We start from the raw sequence: 22,500 nt of genomic DNA, 5'->3' as shown, positions 1-22,500 counted from the left end.
TGACGATGTAATCAGAATGTAGTTGACGATGTAATCAGAATGTAATTGACGATGTAATCAGAATGTAGTTGACGATGTAATCAGAATGTAGTTGATGATGTAATCAGAATGTAAGTTGATGATGTAATCAGAATGTGAGTTGACTGTGTCTCTTACTTGTCCACGCCGGTTGTGTCTCCATGCAACACACTGTGCCAGTTGACAGGCAGGAACTCCACTCTGCCACCATGGGGGCTCTGTGAGACGCCATCTTGGCTCTGGCTGAAATGAGTGCTGAGCAGATTGAGAGAGGCACTGCGGAAATCATTCACTACAGGAGAGAGAGAGGGAAAGAGGGAGAGGGGGTGGTGGGACCGAGGGAGGGAGAGGGAGAAAGGAGGGTGATTGAAATGTAGTTTCATTACATTCAGGTGCCTCTGAGGTTTAATTATAAGTGCTTCATGAATCTCTGTAAAAACAGGAATCGGAACCTCATTAGGTCTATGGAGATTACAGGGCGTAGAGGGTAAAGGTGAAAGGTCGTACCACACTGAACGACACCTCGCATTTGTATATCACAGGATGGTCCGATGCCATGCACCATGAAGACTAGGTGGTCCACCCTGTCTGGCTCACCTGGGTCAACAACAACAACCACAACATCATTAACAACAACAACAACAACAATACTAAATCACTGGTACTCCTGGATGAATAACAAAGGGTTTCTTCTACTCTCACCCCCCCACCCCCTGCAGACAGACGTGCTACAGGACTCACCCTCAGGTACCTCCAGTGCTATCCCCTCCAGCCCCCGCTTGACTGTCCTGGGTCGTGTCAGCTCTGAGGGGGTCGAGGGGGTCTGGTGGTGGGTCATCAGCTGGAGGAGACAGGACAGGGTTTAGAGGGTCAAGTCAGTAAATGTGATGTCATCTCTACTAGAAGTCCAGTAGACATAGTGAGGTCATACTGTGTAATGGGAGCCCTACCATGGCGCTGTTTAGTACCACCGTCTCTCCACTAGAGAACTCTAATCTCCTCTTCCAGTCGTCCAGAGTCACTGACATCATGTAGGCTTCCTGTAGACACACGCACACGCGTTACCTCCAGAATAAGGCTGGCGTGCTGTGTATGTGTGTGTGTGTGTGTGTGTGTGTGTGTGTGTGTGTGTGTTACCTCCAGGGCCAGACTGATGTCCTCTGGGTAAGGTGTGTAGCTGCTCTCCCTGTCTCCTTTATGGAACCAGGAACATCGTCTAACCTCAGAGGGAGGCTCCTCCCAGTACACCGCCTGGCGCCTCCTCTGTCTCAGACACACGTCATAGCGCCTCCCCTCTGTAGCCACCACCACCTCCTGCTGCTGCTGCTGCACCTCCTCCTGCACCTCCCCCTTCACTCTGGTCTCCCCTGCTACACCAAGCAGCCAAACATCATACTATCATCATCATCATCATCATCTTTGCCATCAACATCATCATCATAGGGTTAGGGCTAGGGCTAGGGTTACAGTCAGGGTCAGGGTCAGGGTCAGGATCAGGGTCAGGGGTAAGGCTAGGGTTGGCATTAGCTACTGTACGTACCGTGAGTGTGAGCCTCCTCCAGCCTGTCAGAGTCACGTTGGTTGAAAGGAACCCAGGTGTTGGGACTGTTCTGCTGCTGGCAGTGGAACCAGTGGTGCTGCACAGGCCTGTATTCCAATGGCTGGGCCATCATGGTAGCTAGCACAGAGAAACAAGACGTTTGGTTATGGTTAGGATATGGTTAAGATATGGTCATGGTTATTCGGCACATGCCTGTACTACAGCTAGCACAGAGAAACAACAGGAGGCGTATGTCAGACTACTTAGAGAGGAATCGTACGGTTATGGTTAGGTTATGGTTAGAGTAGGTTATGGTTAGGTTATGGTTATGGTTAGAGTAGGTTATGGTTAAGATGCACAGACTCATACACAGCTAAAGGGGCAGCAAAGGACTAGCATAGATTAGAATACTCACACACACCATCATACAGACACAGAGACAGACAGACAGACAGACAGACAGACAGACAGACAGAGACACACACACACACACACACACACACACACACACACACACAACCATGGAGTACACTATCTCTACCATGACAAATCAATGAGAGATACAGTCAATTAGTAATCAATTCCAAACACAGAGAGAGAGAGAGAGAGAGAGAGAGAGAGAGAGAGAGAGAGAGAGAGAGAGAAGCTCACCTGGTGACTGGTTACTGTATCTGAGGATGAAGGGTTGGTATGAAACACTCCTGTTGGTCTCCTCTGCGGCAGGCTTCACCCCACCACCTCCAGCAGGACTTCAGCAGGACTGTACAAGAGCCAGTCCTAGCACAGACCCAACTACCTCCCGGTCCTAGCCCACGTGACAATATCCTCACCAGTTTACTGACCAGTTTAATGTTCAAAGGTCAGTTCCCATGACGATAGGGAAATACCAACACAATGCAACAGGCCTATGTAATCGCTGGCAGAGTTCCGTAGAGGGATTCATTTGATTGCGCAAACCTCCGGAAGTCCCCAGTTTCACTGTTGGATGACAAACATAGTTCACCACCTCTAAAAATAACTATAACAAATATTATTAGAACTGTGAGCCAACATTGAAGACACAGAGACAGACTTGGGAAAATAAACAGCTTTCTTTTTAATAAGCCGTCGTCACCCCAGAAACAGAAATGAACCTTATTTAAGCACTGGAGGGAAATGCTTGAAATGGTTACAAGGATCAATTGGACTGAAGAAAGGTTGGTGAGCTGATATTTGAGGACCCTCTTTTATATTTAGGCTACACAATCACACATACATTAAGTTAAAGCTACTCCTTCACAAAAACATTATAAACATGACGACTAAACATGATGATTAAGTGATGAAACAGGACTAAAAGAGGAGGTCAGAGGAATATGAAGCCATAGGAATATGAATAGGAATATGAAGCCATTTAGACCACCAACTATACTGACTTGTCATGTATTTTCTATTATTTTTTTAAGCTTTGAGGAGTGGGAGTGATTGTGAGTTTTACATTTGACTGTTTGGCAATAAAGTGTAGACCCTTTATTATATGTACAATCAAACATAGATAAGTCAGTCCATGATGACTACTGAACACACCTGTAATAAAACGTGTGATGCAGGCATGTTGTTTGGACTGGGTTTAAAGGCTAAATACCAACTTACTGCCACTGATTACATACTGGGGAGGGGGGAGAGGGGGGGGGGCTCAGAATCCTCTCCTACAGAACACTATGTTACAGATGTGGAATACACTGATAGAACACTATGTTCCAGATGTCCCCACACTGATAGACTGCACAGATACCTTGGCCCACAGTGATAGGTTACACAGTGAGCTACAGAGACAGTTGTAAAGAAAAGTGCATCACTACTGGGTCCACACAATCCCTTTGAACCAACTTTATTGAGACAGTGCAGTATTATTAGTAGACAACATTCGTTCAAGTCATTATAAACCAGTTCCACAATAATGTCAGCTCCGGGGATGGTATACACATTAATAATTAATCAACTGCATTTTTACTGTAGCACAACAGCTGAAGAGGTAACCCTGGTAATCCGGTCTCCAGTACCGCCCATCTGCCTAAATCACACAGGCAGCACAGAGGAGGTCGCTATAAGTCATTGTACCCCTGTTATGACCCCCGCCCTGTGAAGCTCTGGCCAGCAGAGGAGGTAGGGGGAGGGGGGTAGGGAGGTAGGAGGTAGCCTGCAGGGGGAGTATCAGGGACGGGCTGAGAGGGCTAGAGAGGTAGGACCTGTTCTGAGTCGCTCTGCTTGCGCTCCAGTGCTATAGGGACAGGGTTTCTCTGACCATGCTGCAGGGGCCTGTGGCTGTTTGGGTCGTTGAGGGGGGGGTAATGTTGCCGGTAGCACAGGTAGGAGATGCTGCCCCCCAGGATGGAACCTACCAGAACATCTGGACAATCACAGGACAGAACAGGAGTTACAGGTGGAATGATTTACCTCTTCATTGATTACAGACTGTATGGAACCAATGAATCTATTGATTTATCAATGGTATTATTCTCATCATAGCTCACCATATTTAGACATAGGACCCAATTCAATCAATACTGGATAAAGGAAAACTGCACTATGGGTTCTCTTGAAATGTTTGCATTGTATTGGAAGTGTTTGTTTGCTGTGTGTGTCATGTGGTTTGCCTTTATCTTTCATAGACTGAATTGGCCTGTACACACACAAAATCCGGCTTATTATAAATATATGAAAATGGACCAGGAGGAACACACTGCCACAGTTAGAATTTCCCAGCAACCCCAGCGAGGGGAGATAAGGTAACACTTCATCATCAACAGGACTTGAGGACACTCTTAGCTCTCCACCGCACCCTATTAATGATGAATCGTCGTCACCTGAAACTCCTAAACAATCTCTATGGCGAGACTCCTTAGTCCTCTGTGGCTCAGCTAATGAAGCGTGGTGCTAAGAACGCTTAGGTTGGCGGTTTGCTTCCCGCTGGGACCATATATACTGAAACGTATGCACTGACTGCAATGTAAGTCGCTTTGAATAAAAGCGTCAGCTAAATGGCGTATATTAAGACACACCTTTCACCACAGTTGTCAAAATTGCGCCAATCAGTGTAATTTTGTACATGTGCTGTGTAGCACGAACAGCTGTTAATTTACTTACTTAATAAAGCTAGTTATGCTTAGTTAAATAATTAGTGTGTGGTGGACTTACAGAGATTAAAAGTTATTATGCAGATTTCTTAGTTAGTTAGTTAGTTAGTTAGTTAATAATGATGTGGTTGTCACCTTGCCAGTGGTGTTTGTAGTCACAGGTCCTGGACAGGGCGATGAGGGTGGCGAAGACGAGGGGCGTGAGGAAGGCAGACAGTCTCCAGGCGTTGCCACGCCCCGCTGGGCTGAAACAGTGCAGCTTGCCCCCCACGTAGAGCGCTGTGAACCCCAGACCCGCAAACGCAACTACGGTACCACACAGAGAGGAGAGGAGAGGAGAGGAGAGGAGAGGAGAGGAGAGGAGAGGAGAGGAGAGGGGCAAGGTTAAGCTTTAACCAATGATGTATATAAATACAGAATGTATACAGTACAGTACCAAAAGTTTGGACACACCTTGCCAAGAGTGTGCGAAGCTGTCATCAAAGCAAAAGGTGGCTACTTTGAAGAATCTAAAATATAAACCATATCCTGGTTTGTTTAACACTTTTTTGTGTACTACATAATTCCTGTACTACATAATGTGTTCCTTCATAGTTTTGGTGTCTTCAATATTAATCTACAATGTAGAAAATAATTTAAAAAAAAGAAGAAAAAAGAAAAACCATTGAATGAGAAGGTGTGTCCAAACTTTTGACTGGTACTGTATGTCTATGGTTTCAACCCCTCACTTTGTGAATGTTTCCTGACCCAGCTCTCACATGAGGAGTGTATACTACAGAGGGAGTGTATACTACAGAGGGAGTTATGTACTACAGAGGAATGCATACTACAGAGGAGTGTATACTATAAGAGGAGTGTATACTACAGAGGAGTGTATACTACAGAGGGAGTGTATACTACAGAGGAGTGTATACTACAGCTGTGCTCTCACATGAGGAGTGTCCGCTGGGGAAGCTCTTCCTGCCATCCATGACCACGTCTGGGTTGCCGCTGCAGTGCAGCTCCGTGTTAAGTTGACCGTCTGGGAAACAACGGTAGAAGTAGTCTGGACGCGGCCTGTGACATCACACACAACACAGGACCATACCATCACACACAGCACAGGGTAGGACAGGACTGTTCCATCACACACAACACAGGCTAGGAAATCATACCATTACAACAACAACAACACACAGGATAGGATCATACCATCACACAGCACAGAGTAGGACAGGAGCGTACCATTACACAACACTAGGTAAGACAGGACTGTACCATCACACACAGCACAGGGTAGGACAGAATCATACCATCACACACAACACAGGGTAGGACAGGATTATACCATCACAAACAACACAGGGTAGGACAGGATCATACCATCACAAACAACACAGGGTAGGACAGGAGTGTACAGTATACACTATATCACAGGATATGAGAGACAAGGCCCAGAGGCTGTCCCAGGAACACAGGTGTGGTAACTATGGTAACTGCAGCACCAGAGGGTACTACACTCTCATCCTCACCTGCCCACGGACAGCTTCACAGCGTTGGTGAAGATCCCGTTGAGTACCAGGGTCAGAGTCACAGCTGACAGAGAGACAGAGGTGTTAAAGATGAGAGATGCTGTCACTGTCCTCCTGCTATTAACTAACTGTAGAAGAGACAGTGGAAGGCAGTGTTGTATTGAACAGATAGTCAACATGTAGCCTATGTGTACATTACTGTAAAACCAAAGGGCTCATAATGAGTCAGAACAAGCTCATGAGCTATGAGCATCTATAAGGCGATATATGAGCTTTATTAAATAACTTAAGGCATAGTTAACAGGCTGGTCAGTCTTAAAAGGATAGTTATCAAACAGGCTGGTCTGTCTTTTTTTTTTTTTTTTTTTTTTTTTTTAGGGCATTTCTGCTTTATTGGGATAGAGACAGTAGAGATTGACAGGAAGGATGGGTGAGAGAGAGGAGGGATGACATGCAAGATATGTCGAGGGTCGGAATCGAACCAGGAACCTTGCGATTACGTGGCATGCGCATTAGTGTGCTACGCCACTAAGCGCCCCTGGCTGGTCTGTCTTAAAGGGAAAGCTTACCCTGTTGTCACCCACCTAGAGAAGATTCTTTGATGTCGTTGTGTTGTGTCTTGTCCATGAAGGCAAACAGCATGATGACAATCAGCGGGGTGAACAGAGCAATGCTCTGAAACAGACAGGACATCACAGCGTCAGAGCAGGCTTAATAAGAGCTCGATAAAATGTAACAGACAGGGTTTGAACCCAAGTCCACGTGGAAGACCGGAGCAATTGTTCTAGTGTACTACTTAGGAACATGAGGGAGGAAGTGTTCTAGACTAGTGTACTACATGAGGGAGGTAGTGTTCTAGACTAGTGTACTACTTACGAACATGAGTGAGGTAGGGTACTAGTGTACTACTTACGAACATGAGTGAGGTAGGGTACTAGTGTACTACTTACGAACATAAGTGAGGTAGGGTACTAGTGTACTACTTACAAACATAAGTGAGGTAGGGTACTAGTGTACTACTTACAAACATAAATGAGGTAGGGTACTAGTGTACTACTTACGAACATAAATGAAGTAGGGTACTAGTGTACTACTTACAAACATAAATGAGGTAGGGTACTAGTGTACTACTTACGAACATGAGTGAGGTAGGGTACTAGTGTACTACTTACGAACATGAGTGAGGTAGGGTACTAGTGTACTACTTACAAACATAAGTGAGGTAGGGTACTAGTGTACTACTTACGAACATGAGTGAGGTAGGGTACTAGCGTACTACTTACAAACATAAGTGAGGTAGGGTACTAGTGTACTACTTACGAACATGAGTGAGGTAGGGTACTAGCGTACTACTTACAAACATAAGTGAGGTAGGGTACTAGTGTACTACTTACAAACATAAATGAGGTAGGGTACTAGTGTACTACTTACGAACATAAATGAGGTAGGGTACTAGTGTACTACTTACAAACATAAATGAGGTAGGGTACTAGTGTACTACTTACGAACATGAGTGAGGTAGGGTACTAGTGTACTACTTACGAACATGAGTGAGGTAGGGTACTAGTGTACTACTTACAAACATGAGTGAGGTAGGGTACTAGCGTACTACTTACGAACATGAGGGCGTTGGGCACAATGTCGTTCTGCACATGGTGGAACTTGTAGAGCCACAGCTCCTCAGGCTGGATCTCACGTATGAAGGGAGGGAGCTGCTCTGTCATACTAACAGCAACACAGCAACAACATCAACAACATACTTAGTGCTTGACAATAAATTCATTCAACGTGACAAATGGAGATTCTTCCCAAAGCACCTGCTGTGCTCTCCACAGCTGAGTTACACACACAGACAGGTATAAAATCACAGTGACAGTTCAACCAAACATGTACATTAGACACTCACGGGAAGTACATTAGACTCTCACAGGAAGTACATTAGACTCTCACAGGAAGTACATTAAACACTGACAGGAAGTACATTAAACACTCACAGGTAGATGGCTAGAAGCAGCAGACGAATCAACACATCCGAGACAAAACTGTTACGTTGTCTTCTCCTCATCATCACCTTCTTCTGGCCTGGCTTGGCGTCAGCCATCACAGGGGGTTCTGCTTGCAGCCGACAGACAGGAGACAGGGGTTGAATCTCAAAAGGAGGAAGCCCAGACCTGATCTCCTCCAATGAGTTTGGAGAAGGAGGTGAGGATAGACGACACGAGGAAGGAAGAAAGCAAAGTCTTTTGAGATTTAGCCAGAGATGGTCAGACCCCTGATGAAGGATGTGTCATGTGATGATCCCTGATCCAAACACACAGCCAATAAGAGACCGCATTACACGTCTCTACTTTGATTAAATGTACTGATAACATTTTAGCCTGCTACAAATATAGCTTTTCTAACATGTTGTATCACACTGCTGTAAGTGATACCATCAAAGTGTAAACAAATTGACACGTCTCCACTTCTATGATCCAGTCACTTAATTTACAACGATGGAATATAACTCACCAAACTGAGAGACGAAGAGATAGAGAACTAGATCGAGAACTGACAGCACAGCCTACAACCCTTGACCTTCTTCGCCCGTTGTAAAGATGACACGTACACTCACTGATACGATAGATGGACGTGTGCCTAAAATCATGGTTATTTGGTATGACATGGTAGGACTACTACCTACCAACCTGACTTTGACGACCACATACGGCTACTGCAATTACCCCCTTGTCTCTTACGCATCATACACACCTTTCGCATCCAAGGATGACAGTGATAACTGTGGCCGTGAGAGACGGAAAGTTTGACCGCACTTTCCTCTGTCGTATCGCATATCAAACCATTGTAGCGCTGCCCACCCCTATGCCGCACGACCTGTTCAGGTAACTAGCTCAACCTGAACCCGTTCTGTCAGAGATCACCGAAATTGACTGCGGAAGACGAGACCTGCGCGTCATGGAATGTGAGCGACATCTAGAGTCTATGCGGATGAACGATCAATCGGAGTTCGTTCAGAAACATCCCGAGCTACTACAAGCCTACTACAAGCATGGAATTAAGTAGGGGCAAGAATGCTCATTGATAATGGAAATGATGGACAAAGTTGTAACTCAAAAAATCTAAATGTATATGTTTAATTGTCGGGATGAAAAACTAAATGCCATAAGACAATATCAAATTCAGGTATATTTGACACAAGTTTACTGAACATGTCTGCCGTTAACTCCTATGTGCATCTGAAGGGCAGTAATTCCTCATGGATGCGGTCTGTGGACAGGTAGGATACTGCAAGGATGAGGGGGAGCTGGACCAACGGTGTAGGAGGTTACTAGGAGTTATTGTAGCCTTGCATACAAGAAGGGAGAAAGTATAGAAAGTCCAGGAAGTTTATATAGATTTATACGATATTTTTAATTTCAATGGCACTTTGGCAAGACAACGAATACAAGTCATCATATTAGTTATTTCTCATGTATGATAATTAAATTACATTTATGTTTTAGTAATGTAACAGTGTTGAGATGTGAGAATGGTTCTGAGCTGAGCAACTTTTAGTTTTAGTTGAAACTGTGAATAGATGATTTACGTAATGTATAGGCCTAAACACAAAGGTTTTTGACGTCAGACAAACTATTACAAGAATCCAGGTTCATACATTGTAACACCTGCAATCCTCACCCTAGTTGTCCCCCTGTGACGTACTGTATCATGTCATTTCAGAGGTGATGAAGTTGCCACTACTGTACAGTGTATTCCAGCTCAACCAGGGCCGAAATCCCACCAAATTCACTAAGAATTAGCCAAATTTGGCAACCCAGCTTCTCCAACCTACTGAGCTGCAGCTGCAGAAGAACAGGTTCAACCAGACAGTTGACTTGAAGTTAATATCCACCAGTCCCAGACCAGACTAGGTGGGAGGGAAGGGGAGGGGCTCTCCTAGTCCCCGACGAGACCAGGTGGGAGGAGAGACGCTCTCTCCCAGTCCCACACAAGGCAAGCGGGAGGGGAGAGGCAGATTGAGAGAACAGGACATACTGTTCTGTACACAGCAGAGGGAGGGAGAGTTTCTCTTTCTCGCGAGAACTTCTGATGACAGAATTGCAAACAATATTACACTCATACACTCAATATCATGCAACAGGTTATATACATTTTAGGGTAAGTTTAGATAGAAAGATACACAGGGTTAACACCAGGTTTGAGAGTTAGGGAACTAGTTCTTTTAATTCAAAGTGTGCTCTACAGTATTTCAAAGAAACTATCTCTGGTCTTGTTCTTATTTGTCCTCATTAATTCATTCAACAGCTTGTTATCCTTTGTCTAATAGTAGAATCGTCTGTGTAGTAGTTAACAGGTGTAAGAATAGTCCAGTCGTACAGATCAAGGGTAAACTGTGGGCAGATCCCCAGTCTCTCCTGGAGCAGTCACCCTTCTTGACCCAGATAGTCTGTCTGCAGCAGAGCATGTCTGCTATAATAGGACATATTGTAACCTCTATTCTGCAATCACATTTTGTTCTGTTCAAAACACACTCTGGGTGAGGATAAAGGACTAGTGTCTACAAATGGGAACCTCTTGATAGATATTTGTTCAATATCTTGGTTGTTGGGAAGATACAATCATAAAGAAAACATAATAATAATAATTTAAAAAAACAACAACAACATAAAACTAAGAAGTTTATTGAATTTCAACAACTAGTATATGACATTAATATTCTTGTAGCAAATGTTTTTAGTGTGATTGAGAAACACCATCAACTGTCAGCCAGATGTTTAAGGCATATCAATCAATCAATCAATCAAGCTTTATTTATATAGCGCCTTTCATACAAAATTGCAATACAAGGTGCTTAACAGTAAAATTGAAAATACATAAGTACAGAACATACAAGCATACATACAAGCATACATACATATATACATATATACCTAGAGAATAGAATAGAAATAGAAATAATAATGGATTAAGAGGGTAAATAAAAAGAAAACAAAAATAGAAGTGTAAATGAATTAAGAGAAAGCTAAGTTAAAAAGGTGTGTCTTGAGGTTTCTTTTAAAAGTGTTAATGGTTGTGACACCCTAAGCTCATGAGGTAGGTTATTCCAGAGGCGAGGACCATAGACACTAAAAGCTGCCTCCCCGTATTTCTTTGTCCTCGCCCCGGGTATGACTAAAAGACCAGTGTCAGAGGACCTGAGAGGTCTCGATGGACTGTAAACTGAAAGCATATCTGACGGGTATTCAGGCGCTAGACCATTTAGTGATTTGAACCCTTTGGTTCCATGTACTGTAGAACCATCTCAGTGGTTCTTCAAAGGGGCAGCTGAAGAAACATTAAGCGAGTATTACGCATATCATAGTTATGCAGCAGAAATCTATTGAATTAATTGGCAATTATATGAGTAATTGTGAAGAGAGATAATACACGCAATAGTGATAAAGAGCCGTACAGTTATTCTCTAATAAACTTCAGACGGTTATGGACATGATAAAGCGGACTCTACAAAATCGAGTCCGCAAAAACAAGATCAAACAACACTGTCACTGTAATCATTCACATGTAAATCGTAAGATGGAGTTTTGGTCACACCATCGGTTTCTACACACACCAGCATAACTGCAATTGCGCCGTTGTGCCATTGGGGGCGCTAGCGAGGAGCATCCGCCCCGACCAGGCAGAAGTCAACTGATTGGTCTCCACCAGTCCTGTAAAGGGAGTTACCCGTGCTATCATTGGTCGTCACTGCTATCCATTAAACCACACCCCTACTCCCCCTTCGTGGTTCCTTAGCGTCACCAAGGACTACCTGCCAGAAAATAATGACATTGGATCTGTTGATTTAAATAGTGCCTTAGTAACATCAATATTTCTCTCTCGACTAGATTGTGTGACGAGTGTAATTTCTAAAAGATACTCTACAATCTGTTCTCTGTTCGCTCCGGGTTGCGGTATCTCAGACAACAGTGTGTGATGCTCAGATGCTGAGTTGTAATTTGACCCCTGTACGATAGCTAGCTAGCTGGCAGGCTAGCTCCGGTCTGGTTCTGCGCAGGTCTGCCTCCCACCGCTGCAGTCAGTAACCCGATCTGTCAGCCGAATGGTCGCCATCGAGCAGTGGAATATTTTTTAACAAGGACACGGAAAAGTACCAAGGAGTTCTACATGAGGAATCGTCTAGTAACGGACTAATAACTTTTCATAAGGTAAATTATCTATCCTAGCAAGCCTTCCTACTACGGCTTGTTGAAATACGGATGCGTTGAACTATATTTAAAACGGTATACATATTATATTCTCAATCCATAACAGTGATTGACTGTTGGTTTTATGTCGCTGTTCAACGATTTATAAACGATAGTTTCGTTGAGTGTGTGCTGAAATCCAGCCGCTATCTATCGTCCGGGCCTTGCCACCGGCTTTCGCTATTTGTACAATAGTTGTCGTCACGTTATGCAAGTTCCCTGCTGCTTACACAACTGCTTATTATAGCAAGGCTCGGTTTGTCTTAAATGCTCGATTTTTTATATAACCGACATAATGCACCAGGTTTGCAAAATCTGTAGTTACATATAGCAAGCCAAGTGTGTCTAGCCTTGCCTGGGCCATGGTTGTTGTGTGATCAAGCTGAGATAATAACGACCTAATATGCCGACACGTGAGTGGAGCAACCCGTGGCCAGCTGCCGGGCCGCTTCAACTGTTCACCGGAGGCGGCAGTATTGTGTAACATCAGACAATGTATATACTTTAGAAGGGCTGTGGTGACATTAGTCACTTTCGTTCGAGAAGCCCTGACGTGTTGTTTGTTTCCCGTGATTGCCACAACATAATGTAGCCGCCGGGTTGGTTAACCAGACTGTTGTTGTTGATATTTCAGGACGTCCCGTCATGGTCGTGTTTGGATCTCAAGTGCTGATTGCTGTGACTAGATCAAGGTGAGACATGTAACCAGCTATGAAAAAGTCAACTATGTAATGCCCTAATTCATAATGTGCTTTATATCGTTGTATATCTTTGGTCTAGGGCCTAGGGCTTACCTAATGTGTCAGTTGAAGGCTCATCTGCATTTCTTTCACACAATGGAATTGTGACAACTTATGCTTTTAACGTTGATTAATTTATTTTTGAATTTTCTGCTATTTACCTTGCAGGGGGTCCTATTTGCTCTCCAAACGGCGGAACTGCGCCTCCCTCCCTTCCGCGACATGTGTTCGCTACCTGTCGGACTTCTCTAGCAGGACTGCCCAACCCACACACATACCGAGGCCCGTCTTTCACGGGAGTACTGACCGCCACCACCGACTAGCCTGCGTTCCCATTCGCTTTCTTCACGAGTCATGCGCCAGGCTCCAGGAAGTTAAGGGGCCTACAGGGGACGCTGTCCCCGCCCAGAGTGACTCAGTCCCCGCTGCCACAGCGGCGCAGCCGGCCCCTGCACTCAGCGCTGCGCCAGAGAGAGCTGTAGGACGGAAGTCTATTGGACAGAGGGTGCTGGACGAGCTGAAACACTACTACCATGGGTTCCGTCTGCTGGGGATCGACACCAACATCGCGGGGAGGATGGTGTGGAGGTTACTGCATGGCCAACAGCTCACCAGGAGGGAGCGCAGGAGGGTAGGACCACCGCCCTCTATGTCCAGCAGGACGGCCTGTGTGATCCTATGTAAACCTGAAGGCCTCAAGGATGACTTGACTTGTGGCCTTTGGACGTTGAAAACGAGCCTTCGATTACATTGACAGAGCAGAGATAAGGAGACTTTAGGTCATAACCTGTGTCTGTTACATATGCGATTATCCTGAGGTTGTTGTTCTGTATTTAGCCTGGAGAGTCTCTTGCACGCCTCTGCAGCGGGGCTGTCACATAGTTGGCATGTCCCAGTGTCTGGGTTGAGTCATTTTACCTGCGGGATGTTACTCGTCTCATCACTGTAGTGGCTCTGCTACGACAGACAGACAGACAGGCAGGCAGACAGACAGGCAGGCAGGCAGGCAGACAGACAGACAGGCAGGCAGGCAGACAGGTACGCAAGCAGGCAGACAGAGAAACATACATCACCTGTGTGTACTCCATGGACAGACAGACATGCGTCATCTGTGTGTTCTCTATGGGCAGTTAGACAGGCAGACAAACAAACATACATTATCTGTGTGTACTCTATGGACATACATACAGCGTCACCTGTGTGTCCTCTATGGACAGTGTTGCTGAATCAGCACAGTGACAGCCTGGCAGTTTCTGGAATGAATAGAGCGCTGGTGCATTGTCCCTAACCTCATATCCTAGCCAACACTCCACAGTGTTGTTGTTGGTGATGCTGTAATAACACTGTAATAACACATAACAGAAGCATGCCACTGTGCTTTGCCTAGCTGCTAACCCCTGAGGTTCTGAGATCACATGAGGTCCTGAGGTTAGCGTTTCATTTGATGAGACCAACTATGCCAGGAATGGAATTACTGGTCACCTGTTCTACAGGCAGCTGCATCTCTGCATGTGTTTCCTATTAGAGGAAAAAAAGAAAATGTATTACCAGTCAACAGTGCTAGGAATTGGTTAGAGGGCCAATGATGTCACAGACAGGGCAGTTTGCACCTTAGAAACCTTGATAATATATGATATTTAGCAGACGGCTTTATCCTAAGCGACTTGCAGTACAATGACTATACATTATTTTGTAACCTATGTGAAGCCTATGTGATGGCCAGGGTTCCAACCCGGATCTCCCGCGTGGAAGACACAAGTGTCTACCGTTAGACCAAGAGGACATCCTCGTCATATAAGGCTACCTCATCACACAAGTGTGATTCCAAATCACCTACCTCTGCTACACCTACAGCGGTGTGTTCAGTTCACAGCATGTTGTGGTGAACCAACGTTTTGATGAATGTGAAGATGTGACCTCATGCCTTGACTCCACCCCCCACAGCTCCTTAGGACGTGTGCGGACCTGTTCCGATTGGTTCCCTTTTCCCTCTTCATCATCGTGCCCTTCATGGAATTCCTGCTTCCTGTCTTCCTGAAGCTCTTCCCTGAGATGCTGCCCTCAACCTTCGAGACCGAGACCAAGAAGGCAAGCAGAGCACACACGCACACACACGTAACAGACACACAAACACTCTAACATGCACACACACACACACACAAACGCACTAACACTCAAACAAACACACGCAGTGCTCCGTTGATGGGAGTGACGGGTGAGCTAATGAGGTGGTGTTGTGTTGTTCAGGAGGAGAAGCAGAAGAAAGGTTTGGCTGCCAAGCTGGAACTGGCCAAGTTCCTCCAGGAGACCATCGGGGAGATGGCCCGCAGGAACAAGGCCCAGAGCGTAGGCGACGAGACCCAGCAGTTCTCCACATACGTCCAAAAGGTATACACCCTTACACCCTAACCCCTCGTGCCCTACACACTTACCCCCTAACCCTTACATCCTAACCCCTAGTGCCCTACATCCTAACCCCTAGAGCCCTACACCCTTACCCCCTAAGCCCTAGAGCCCTACACCCTAACCTCTAGAGCCCTACACACTTACCCCCTATTCCCTAGTCTATCCTCCTTAACCCCCTATAGGTGTTCTCTCAAGCTGTGTTGTGCCCCCCACCCCCCACCAGGTGCGTCGCACAGGAGAGCAGCCTACCACCAAGGACATTGTCAAATTCTCCAAGCTGTTTGAGGACGAGCTGACGCTGGAGCACCTAGAGCGCCCCCAGCTGGTGGCTCTGTGTAAGCTGCTGGAGTTGCAGCCAATAGGAACCAACAACCTGCTCCGCTTCCAGCTGATGATGCAGCTACGCACCATCAAGGCTGACGACGAGGTGAGAGGAACACGCACACACACACACACACACACACACACACACACAAAACATCAGGGAAATTCATAGTCCCAACATGTCTACATGCCTGTGTAGTGCATGTTATCTAATCCCTCTGCAGCCGAAGTGTGTCATATAAACCATGCCTTTCACACGCCCTGTTCTCTCTGAACATGTTGGCACCTGCACACATTGCACCTTTTGGCACATTGTAACGAAGTTGTGTGTGTGTGTGTGTGTGTGTGTGTGTGTGTGTGTGTGTGTGTGTGTGTGTGTGTGTGTGTGTGTGTGTGTGTGTGTGTGTGTGTGTGTGTAGATGATTGCTACAGAGGGCGTGGCGGCAATGAGTGTGTCCGAGCTGCAGGCTGCCTGCCATAGCAGAGGAATGAGGTCGCTGGGGCTGACGACCGAACAACTACTGCACCAACTGCAACAGGTACACCCTCTTCCTCACACCCCTCCTCCCTCTCCCTCTATAAATGGTTTCAATTGTTAATGACCTCTCTCTCTCCCCCCCCCCCCCAGTGGTTGGATCTCCACCTGAAGGAGAATGTGCCTCCATCTCTGCTGCTCATGTCTAGAGCTATGTACCTGACAGACCTGAAGCCCAAACCCCTCGTCATCCCCCCCGTGGTCAAACTGGAGGTACACACACATGCACGCACACACACACCGAGACACACATGCGCACACACACACAGAGACACACATACATACATACACACATACACGCACGCTGTCCTTGACCCCCTGTCTTTCCCTGTTTCCTCTCTAGAAGGCCACGCCCCCTCCTGCGGAGAGCGAAGCCGCTGTCAAAGACACTCCCGTCAACGCCTCTCTGGAGGAGCTGGTTGACTCCGCCCCTATCGTCATGGACAGGAAGGTATGATACTGTGTGCACCTCGTAGGGGGGCGGGGTTTATGTGACTGTTATAGCTAAATGGATAAAAAAAATAATTTAAAAAACCCAAGAAGGTTTTGATTCTTTATTTGAAATTTGGTGTTTCGGTTTTGCATCGTGCCTAACAACACCCCTTAGCTGTGGTTTATTCACCATATACCATGGCCTCTTGTACCTTCTGGCTTAAACATATACCCCCCCCCCCCCAGGTGGAGAGTCTGCTGGACAAGGCCAGGGTTTTGGAGATGGAGATGCCCTCCCCGGAGGCCCAGCTCATACATGTGAGTAGTCCTGCTGTTATCGTCAACTCCTTATCTCTCTGATATGGATCCATAACATCTTATGAAGCGTCCGCCCATCTTTTACACGTTTCTCACCCCCTCTCTCTATGTACCTCCTCCTTTCTCTCTCTCTCTACCTTTTCCTCTCTCTTTCTCTCTCTCTAACTCCTCTCTCTCTAATTCCTCTCTGCTCAGGCTAAAAGTGCTGAGCTGGCCCAGCAAGCCAAGATGGCTGCCAAGATGTGAAGGACTCCATCCCCCACAGTCCTCTGCTACAGACTGCTGAGGGAAGCTATGTGACATGGGGCTACTTGACACCTCCAACCCCCCCCGCCCGCCCGCCCCCACCACCCCCTTCTGCACTCCTTAACTAGGGAGACCACCCCACCCCTCTTTAGAAGAGCCTCAGCTGAAGGTCGAAAACATATAGAGCTTGTCTCATCTCCTCCCATCAAAAAGGACACCTCTGACGACGACAACAACAACAACAACAGAGCTTCCCTCTTCCAGTCAGAGTCCCTTCGCTGTCCCTTCGCTCGGGAGAAGTGGGGAGAGGAAGGGAAGAGAGGGGAGAGGAGGGAAAGAGAGGGGTGTTTTTTTCAGGATACTGCTCCCATGTTTACAGTGGTATGGGTCAGTCTCCTGGCCTCTCACCTTTGACGCCTCATATCACACAGCCTCATATCACATTGTGATGCAACCACGGGAGACTTTGCACTCTTAAGCACACCACGTTGTTTTGGTTTAATATTAACTTTCTAAAAGAACAATCATTCTCCCCTCTGCCAGGAACCCTGTAAATGTGTAAATATATTCTAATGTAAGATATATGATATTATTGTCCTGAACCTTCCATGGCTGAGTGCAGTCCACCTGCCCGGACTGCTAGTACCAGCAGTGGCAGTCCTAATTTTTAATATTCAAACTTAATATTAACACTATTTTGATATTATGACTAAATTAAGCCGCATGTGCTTCTGTTTCGTTTTCCAGACGCGTTGTTGATAGTGAAAATTTGCGGTATTTTAATTTCCTTGTTCAGAGGAAGTAGTCGTTCCCTCCCCTGGGAGATCGTTAGCCAGGTTGCTAGCTAGCTAGCCGCTACGCTAGGTCTGCGTACGAGCAGAAACTTGCAGTCTGGACCCAGATGGGTTTTATGTTGCGTATTTAATGTGTTAACACGCTATGCTGTTTCCCCATGTAAAAAAGAAAAGATAACTTGAGATTGTTATTGTTCATTAAGTTGCCCTGTAAAAAAAACAAAACAGAAAAACAATTGCAAATCAGAGCAATTTTTGCTTTTTTATTTTATTTTCCAAGACTGTAAAATATTATAAGTTAATATGAAAATACAGCAATCATATATTTAAAGGCGTGGTCTGGTCTGGTCCGATCCAGTCCTGGTTAGGAGCAGGTATCCACTCCCATAGTTTAATTGGGCACATCAGAAGGCAGTCCAGGGAGAATCACTAGAAATTGTCCCTCAGGAGATGCCATACATGTAGGTCATTATTACTAATTGGCTAGCAATGAATTGATTTGATACCAGACGGTGCCTATAAGTTGACAAATACATTGTCTTGCAGTGTCTAAACATGTCCTGCAAAGCTATTGATTGTCAGTTGTTTCTGTTATGGGAAATAATTGTGAAATTTACGATTTGGAAACCACCAACTCTATTTCGCTAGTCTCTATAAAGTAGACATTTTAAATGTCTGATGTGAACAAACAGACTTTTATTTAACGGTTTATTTCATGGAACTTGCTACTAAGATTTTTGGTTTATTGGTTTTTCAGTTTCATCGTCTGCCTTGAAGGCACCAGACGGGTGCTTCCTTGTCAACTCTTTACCTCGGAACTCAAGAACAAACTTCTAGAAAGTTCAACTCTTGGTTTCCACCTTGTGAACAACAGTAATAAATGCCTTCAGCCTTGTGTCTCTACCAGGACAACTCTCTCAGATCAGTCCGAAGCCTCCTGGCCTCCAGTAACATGTTTAACTTGCATCGTCAGTTGCTGCTGGTGTCAGAATCATACAATGGGATTCTAGAACCTGGTGAGATTATCTGTATAGAATTCTTCCTGTTTCTGTCCCTTTGTCAACTCCATTGTTGTCGTGTGTTAAATCATGCTGATCATCACCCTGTGCATTTGACCTCTCTGTGAACTACTGTGCTTTGATCACTGGCTGGAATCCTAACTCGAGGTCTGTACGTGTAATTCTGACATTGGCCTAAATCTTGCATTGACGTCAGTGGGAAATTTGTGCAATCATTCAAATTAAGCGTGCAGATCTGGAGTTAGTATTCCACCCTCAGTGCATAAGTGAATGATGTATCCCAGTAGTCATTGACAAACATCCCACCTGGAGCAGTGTTTCTTTCAGATTTCTTCTCAGGCGGGGTCCGTAGGCCTCTGAATGAGCATCCAGAGGTGACATTACCGTCATTTTCTCTTGATTCCTGTGAAAGTCAAAAGATTTTAGGCAGGGCGGAACAGATTCAATGGTAGGGGAAACACTGATCTGGAGAAGTTGTTTCATCTCCACGGAGATGGCCTGACTCAATCCTTTTCATATCCCTGACATGTCAATGTTCCACTGTAGTCATGGCGACCAGGTAACTCTGGATGTAGCTCCCGCCCTGTCTTGGGGGTACCTCTATCCCGCTGTACACCTGGCCAACACACAGGAGCTGTCCCCCAGATGCAGATTAAATCTACTTCGCCAAAGTAGAAGTTGCCATCGAATATACGATTTAGCCCAAGATCTGGCTTAATCTGTGTCCGGGAAACCAGCCAACAGTTTGTTTAACTCAAAGATGAGTATGATGTTATCAAGCCTGTTCCTCTGTTGGTGCCTCTACAGACAGCTTGCATATGAGGTTTACACTACATACAGTACCTGTCCTGAAGCGTCTGTAGCAGCTTCTGCTTCCCAGTACTGTACGTCATTCTGTCTGAAAGAGAGTTGGGAAAACAAATTGACGGCATTAAAAGATAATTCAATCACATTCTGCTCTTCTGTGTGTTCTATGTGTTCTGTGTGTCTTCTCTAAATCCATTGTCTTGATGTCGATGCAGATGGAGACAATGCTATAATGTGGAATTGATTATTACTTTCAAGGTTTGAGATTCACTGTTATCCAGTTGCACAGTACACAATGTTTCCTGGTTATTACTAGACATATAACAGGACACGCAGGGCCGGAGGCCACACCATACATTACATACATTCACTCAGGTTTCGCCAGGGCGGGGGTTGGGGCGCATCTCAAAAGTCAGGAGTGATTTCCTCTCTCTAGTGTATGGAAACCTACTCACCAATCACTTTCACCAGTTTGGCTGTTTATAGGCCAGTGCAGAGCTGCAGTTAGAGGGAAGGACGCACTGTATGAATATTTAGGGTGACCCATGGGGTGATAGGCTAAACTGAGCTAGTCCTGGTGTCTAGAGTTACACATGGGGTGACTGGGGTGACATTTCAAACTGATTTATGGCCCACCAGCTGTCCTGTTTATGTCCCACCAGCTGGTTGAATGTAAAGATGTAAACAAGAGGTAGAGCCATGGCTGAGGTAAACCTATATTGTGACCGGTGTCAGAGAGAACTAAAGCTCAGGGAGGTAGACTCGAACTCTGCTTCTTTGTCTGCTGGTCACAGCACTGAGACAAAGCTGGGAGGTACAAAGCTGCAGTGACACCAACTGGCAGGCTAAGGAACTGCAGCAGAACAATCTGTATAGCCAGACAGCTTGGTTATATTGTAGTGGGAGTGAAGCTTTGTGAGGCCGAAAACTCCACCCAGCCTTCCTGAAGCCCACTAGTTTACCGTTATACACACACACACACACACACACACACACACACACACACACACACACACACACACACACACACACACACACACACATGCGCGCTATAGTCCTTCCTGATCTTCATGTCAGTGCATAGGTCAGGGGTGAAGGGGTGAGTTCATGGCAATATGCAACATGTGCCTAAATATATAATAATTAGACTGTATACATGTCTGTATATAGACTATATACATCTATCTACTGGCGCCAATATGGACGTCTGGATGTGGCTTGGCACCTCAGAGAGGGGGGAGAGGGGACGCAGACGTGGCCAACGGAAACATGAAAGTCTCCCTAGTGTATTTATAGCTGATACAGAAACTCATGGGGCTCCAGAATAACCTGAATCATCTCAACAACAGCAACAGGTTGTCCTTAAGTCAGAAAGATGCTGCATCCAGTTAGTAGAGTCTTCATTTTTGGCCATCTTTCGAGATCAATTTCAACTACAGAGAATCCAGTTGCCTCTAAATGAACAAGACCGTTGTGCCCCACAATCAACGTCACTGCAGGCTTCTTTTGCACCTTGTTATCTCGTTCTCGTCTCTGCGGAGGATGTGGTGAGTGTAACAGTTTCCTTTGGCCCAGAGAGGTGCACGCAGTCAGAGACCTTTATCATCTGTCTCCACCCACAGTGGATCTCTGACACTCCACTCTGACGGTGTAGAACCACGCCAGAGGGTGGTGTTCTGTCTCTGTAGCTACAGGACAAATGAACCCCAGTAGGACAGGAGACTTAAAGATGACACTGGGAAACTCAAGCTGTTGGAAACACCCGGGGTTGTGGTGTGTGTGACCGAGGGTGGTGCTGTGTGTGTGTGTGTCTGTGTGTTTGTGCAAGGGTAGTGTTGGGGGAGGTTCTAGCAGACACACCCAGACAGGGCAAGGAGGTGGGGAGGGGGAAGAGGAGCCTGGAGGAAGAGGAAGGTGGATGAAGAGGAGATGGCGTCCCTGCTGCTGCGTATCTTCGGTCTGGGAGCAGAGAAGAAGAGGGTGCGTCAGTATGAGAACTTGCGCAGGGATGTGGACCCCAGGGCATCCTGGGAGCTGCAGGGGGAGCTGGGAGATGGAGCCTTCGGGAAGGTCTACAAGGTTAGAGAACAGTTATCAAGACTAGCCTCCTGCTCCTCGTTCTCCTTTCTCTTCTTCTCTTTTTCTCCTCTCCTCTCCTCTCCTCTTCGGGAAGGTCTACAAGGTTAGAGAATAGTCACCAGTTCTCGTCTCCTTCTCCTCCTTCTCCCTTTCTCCTCTCCTCTTTTCTCTCTCTCTTTTCTTCTCAAGCTTATTTTGCTTTAAAGTGCATTCTCACCGAGGTCTTGACACACTATACAAACAATAGACAAAACATATAAATAAAACACATCAGGTAAATAAAAGCATATACATAGGGTACACAATAACATCGACGTGGGGGGGGGGGAGTTGCTACGGGCAACCCTATGCAGATGTAAAAAGGTGGGTC

General features: G+C 45.9%; 4 protein-coding genes across 8 annotated transcripts in view; 2 read left to right on the top strand and 2 right to left on the bottom strand.

The window, feature by feature from the left end:
- The window catches only part of LOC310803669 (triacylglycerol hydrolase DDHD2-like), a gene marked incomplete at its 5' end in the record, with an annotated part of 7,553 nt that extends 5,865 nt beyond the window's left edge, over positions 1 to 1,688 (bottom strand). The window contains 6 exons of the mRNA XM_083668522.1: positions 157 to 310; positions 526 to 615; positions 760 to 859; positions 969 to 1,058; positions 1,156 to 1,388; positions 1,559 to 1,688. Of these exons, the coding sequence (XP_083524648.1) occupies positions 157 to 310; positions 526 to 615; positions 760 to 859; positions 969 to 1,058; positions 1,156 to 1,388; positions 1,559 to 1,688 (797 nt within the window). The remainder of the gene's footprint in view (positions 1 to 156; positions 311 to 525; positions 616 to 759; positions 860 to 968; positions 1,059 to 1,155; positions 1,389 to 1,558) is intronic.
- A 1,009-nt stretch (positions 1,689 to 2,697) lies between these two features.
- LOC310802946 (phospholipid phosphatase 5-like) lies at positions 2,698 to 9,095 on the bottom strand. 5 transcript variants are annotated; one of them, XM_083667575.1, is made up of 8 exons: positions 8,937 to 9,095; positions 8,180 to 8,361; positions 7,802 to 7,910; positions 6,770 to 6,860; positions 6,186 to 6,249; positions 5,606 to 5,730; positions 4,810 to 4,980; positions 2,698 to 3,947 (listed from the first exon to the last, which is right to left on the bottom strand). In XM_083667575.1, the coding sequence occupies exons 1-8, from the start codon at positions 8,943 to 8,945 to the stop codon at positions 3,772 to 3,774; spliced, it is 927 nt and encodes a 308-aa protein (XP_083523701.1). In that variant the 5' UTR covers positions 8,946 to 9,095; the 3' UTR covers positions 2,698 to 3,771. The 5 variants fall into 5 exon arrangements, with proteins under 5 accessions (XP_083523701.1, XP_083523702.1, XP_083523700.1 ...); XM_083667576.1 differs by having other exon boundaries at positions 8,180 to 8,356; XM_083667574.1 differs by having other exon boundaries at positions 8,180 to 8,297.
- Positions 9,096 to 12,014: 2,919 nt separating this feature from the next.
- Positions 12,015 to 20,196, top strand: LOC310803532 (LETM1 domain-containing protein LETM2, mitochondrial-like). Its single transcript, XM_083668347.1, has 11 exons — positions 12,015 to 12,391; positions 13,065 to 13,122; positions 13,339 to 13,801; positions 15,115 to 15,258; positions 15,418 to 15,558; positions 15,800 to 16,003; positions 16,320 to 16,439; positions 16,529 to 16,648; positions 16,779 to 16,886; positions 17,114 to 17,185; positions 17,381 to 20,196. Exons 2-11 carry the CDS (start codon positions 13,076 to 13,078, stop codon positions 17,429 to 17,431), a joined length of 1,470 nt encoding a protein of 489 aa, XP_083524473.1. The 5' UTR covers positions 12,015 to 12,391; positions 13,065 to 13,075; the 3' UTR covers positions 17,432 to 20,196.
- Positions 20,197 to 21,752: 1,556 nt separating this feature from the next.
- LOC310804131 (uncharacterized protein) overlaps positions 21,753 to 22,500 on the top strand; it is a 10,238-nt gene continuing 9,490 nt past the window's right edge. Inside the window, exon 1 of the mRNA XM_083669237.1 lies at positions 21,753 to 22,130. Within this exon, the coding sequence (XP_083525363.1) occupies positions 21,981 to 22,130 (150 nt within the window). The 5' untranslated portion in view covers positions 21,753 to 21,980. The remainder of the gene's footprint in view (positions 22,131 to 22,500) is intronic.

The sequence above is a fragment of the Argentina silus genome, assembly GCF_951799395.1.
Source record: "Argentina silus genome assembly, chromosome: 4".
Taxonomy (NCBI): Eukaryota; Metazoa; Chordata; class Actinopteri; order Argentiniformes; family Argentinidae; genus Argentina; species Argentina silus.
Note: the sequence above shows the minus strand (reverse complement) of the source record. Positions and strands in the feature narration are given on the sequence as shown.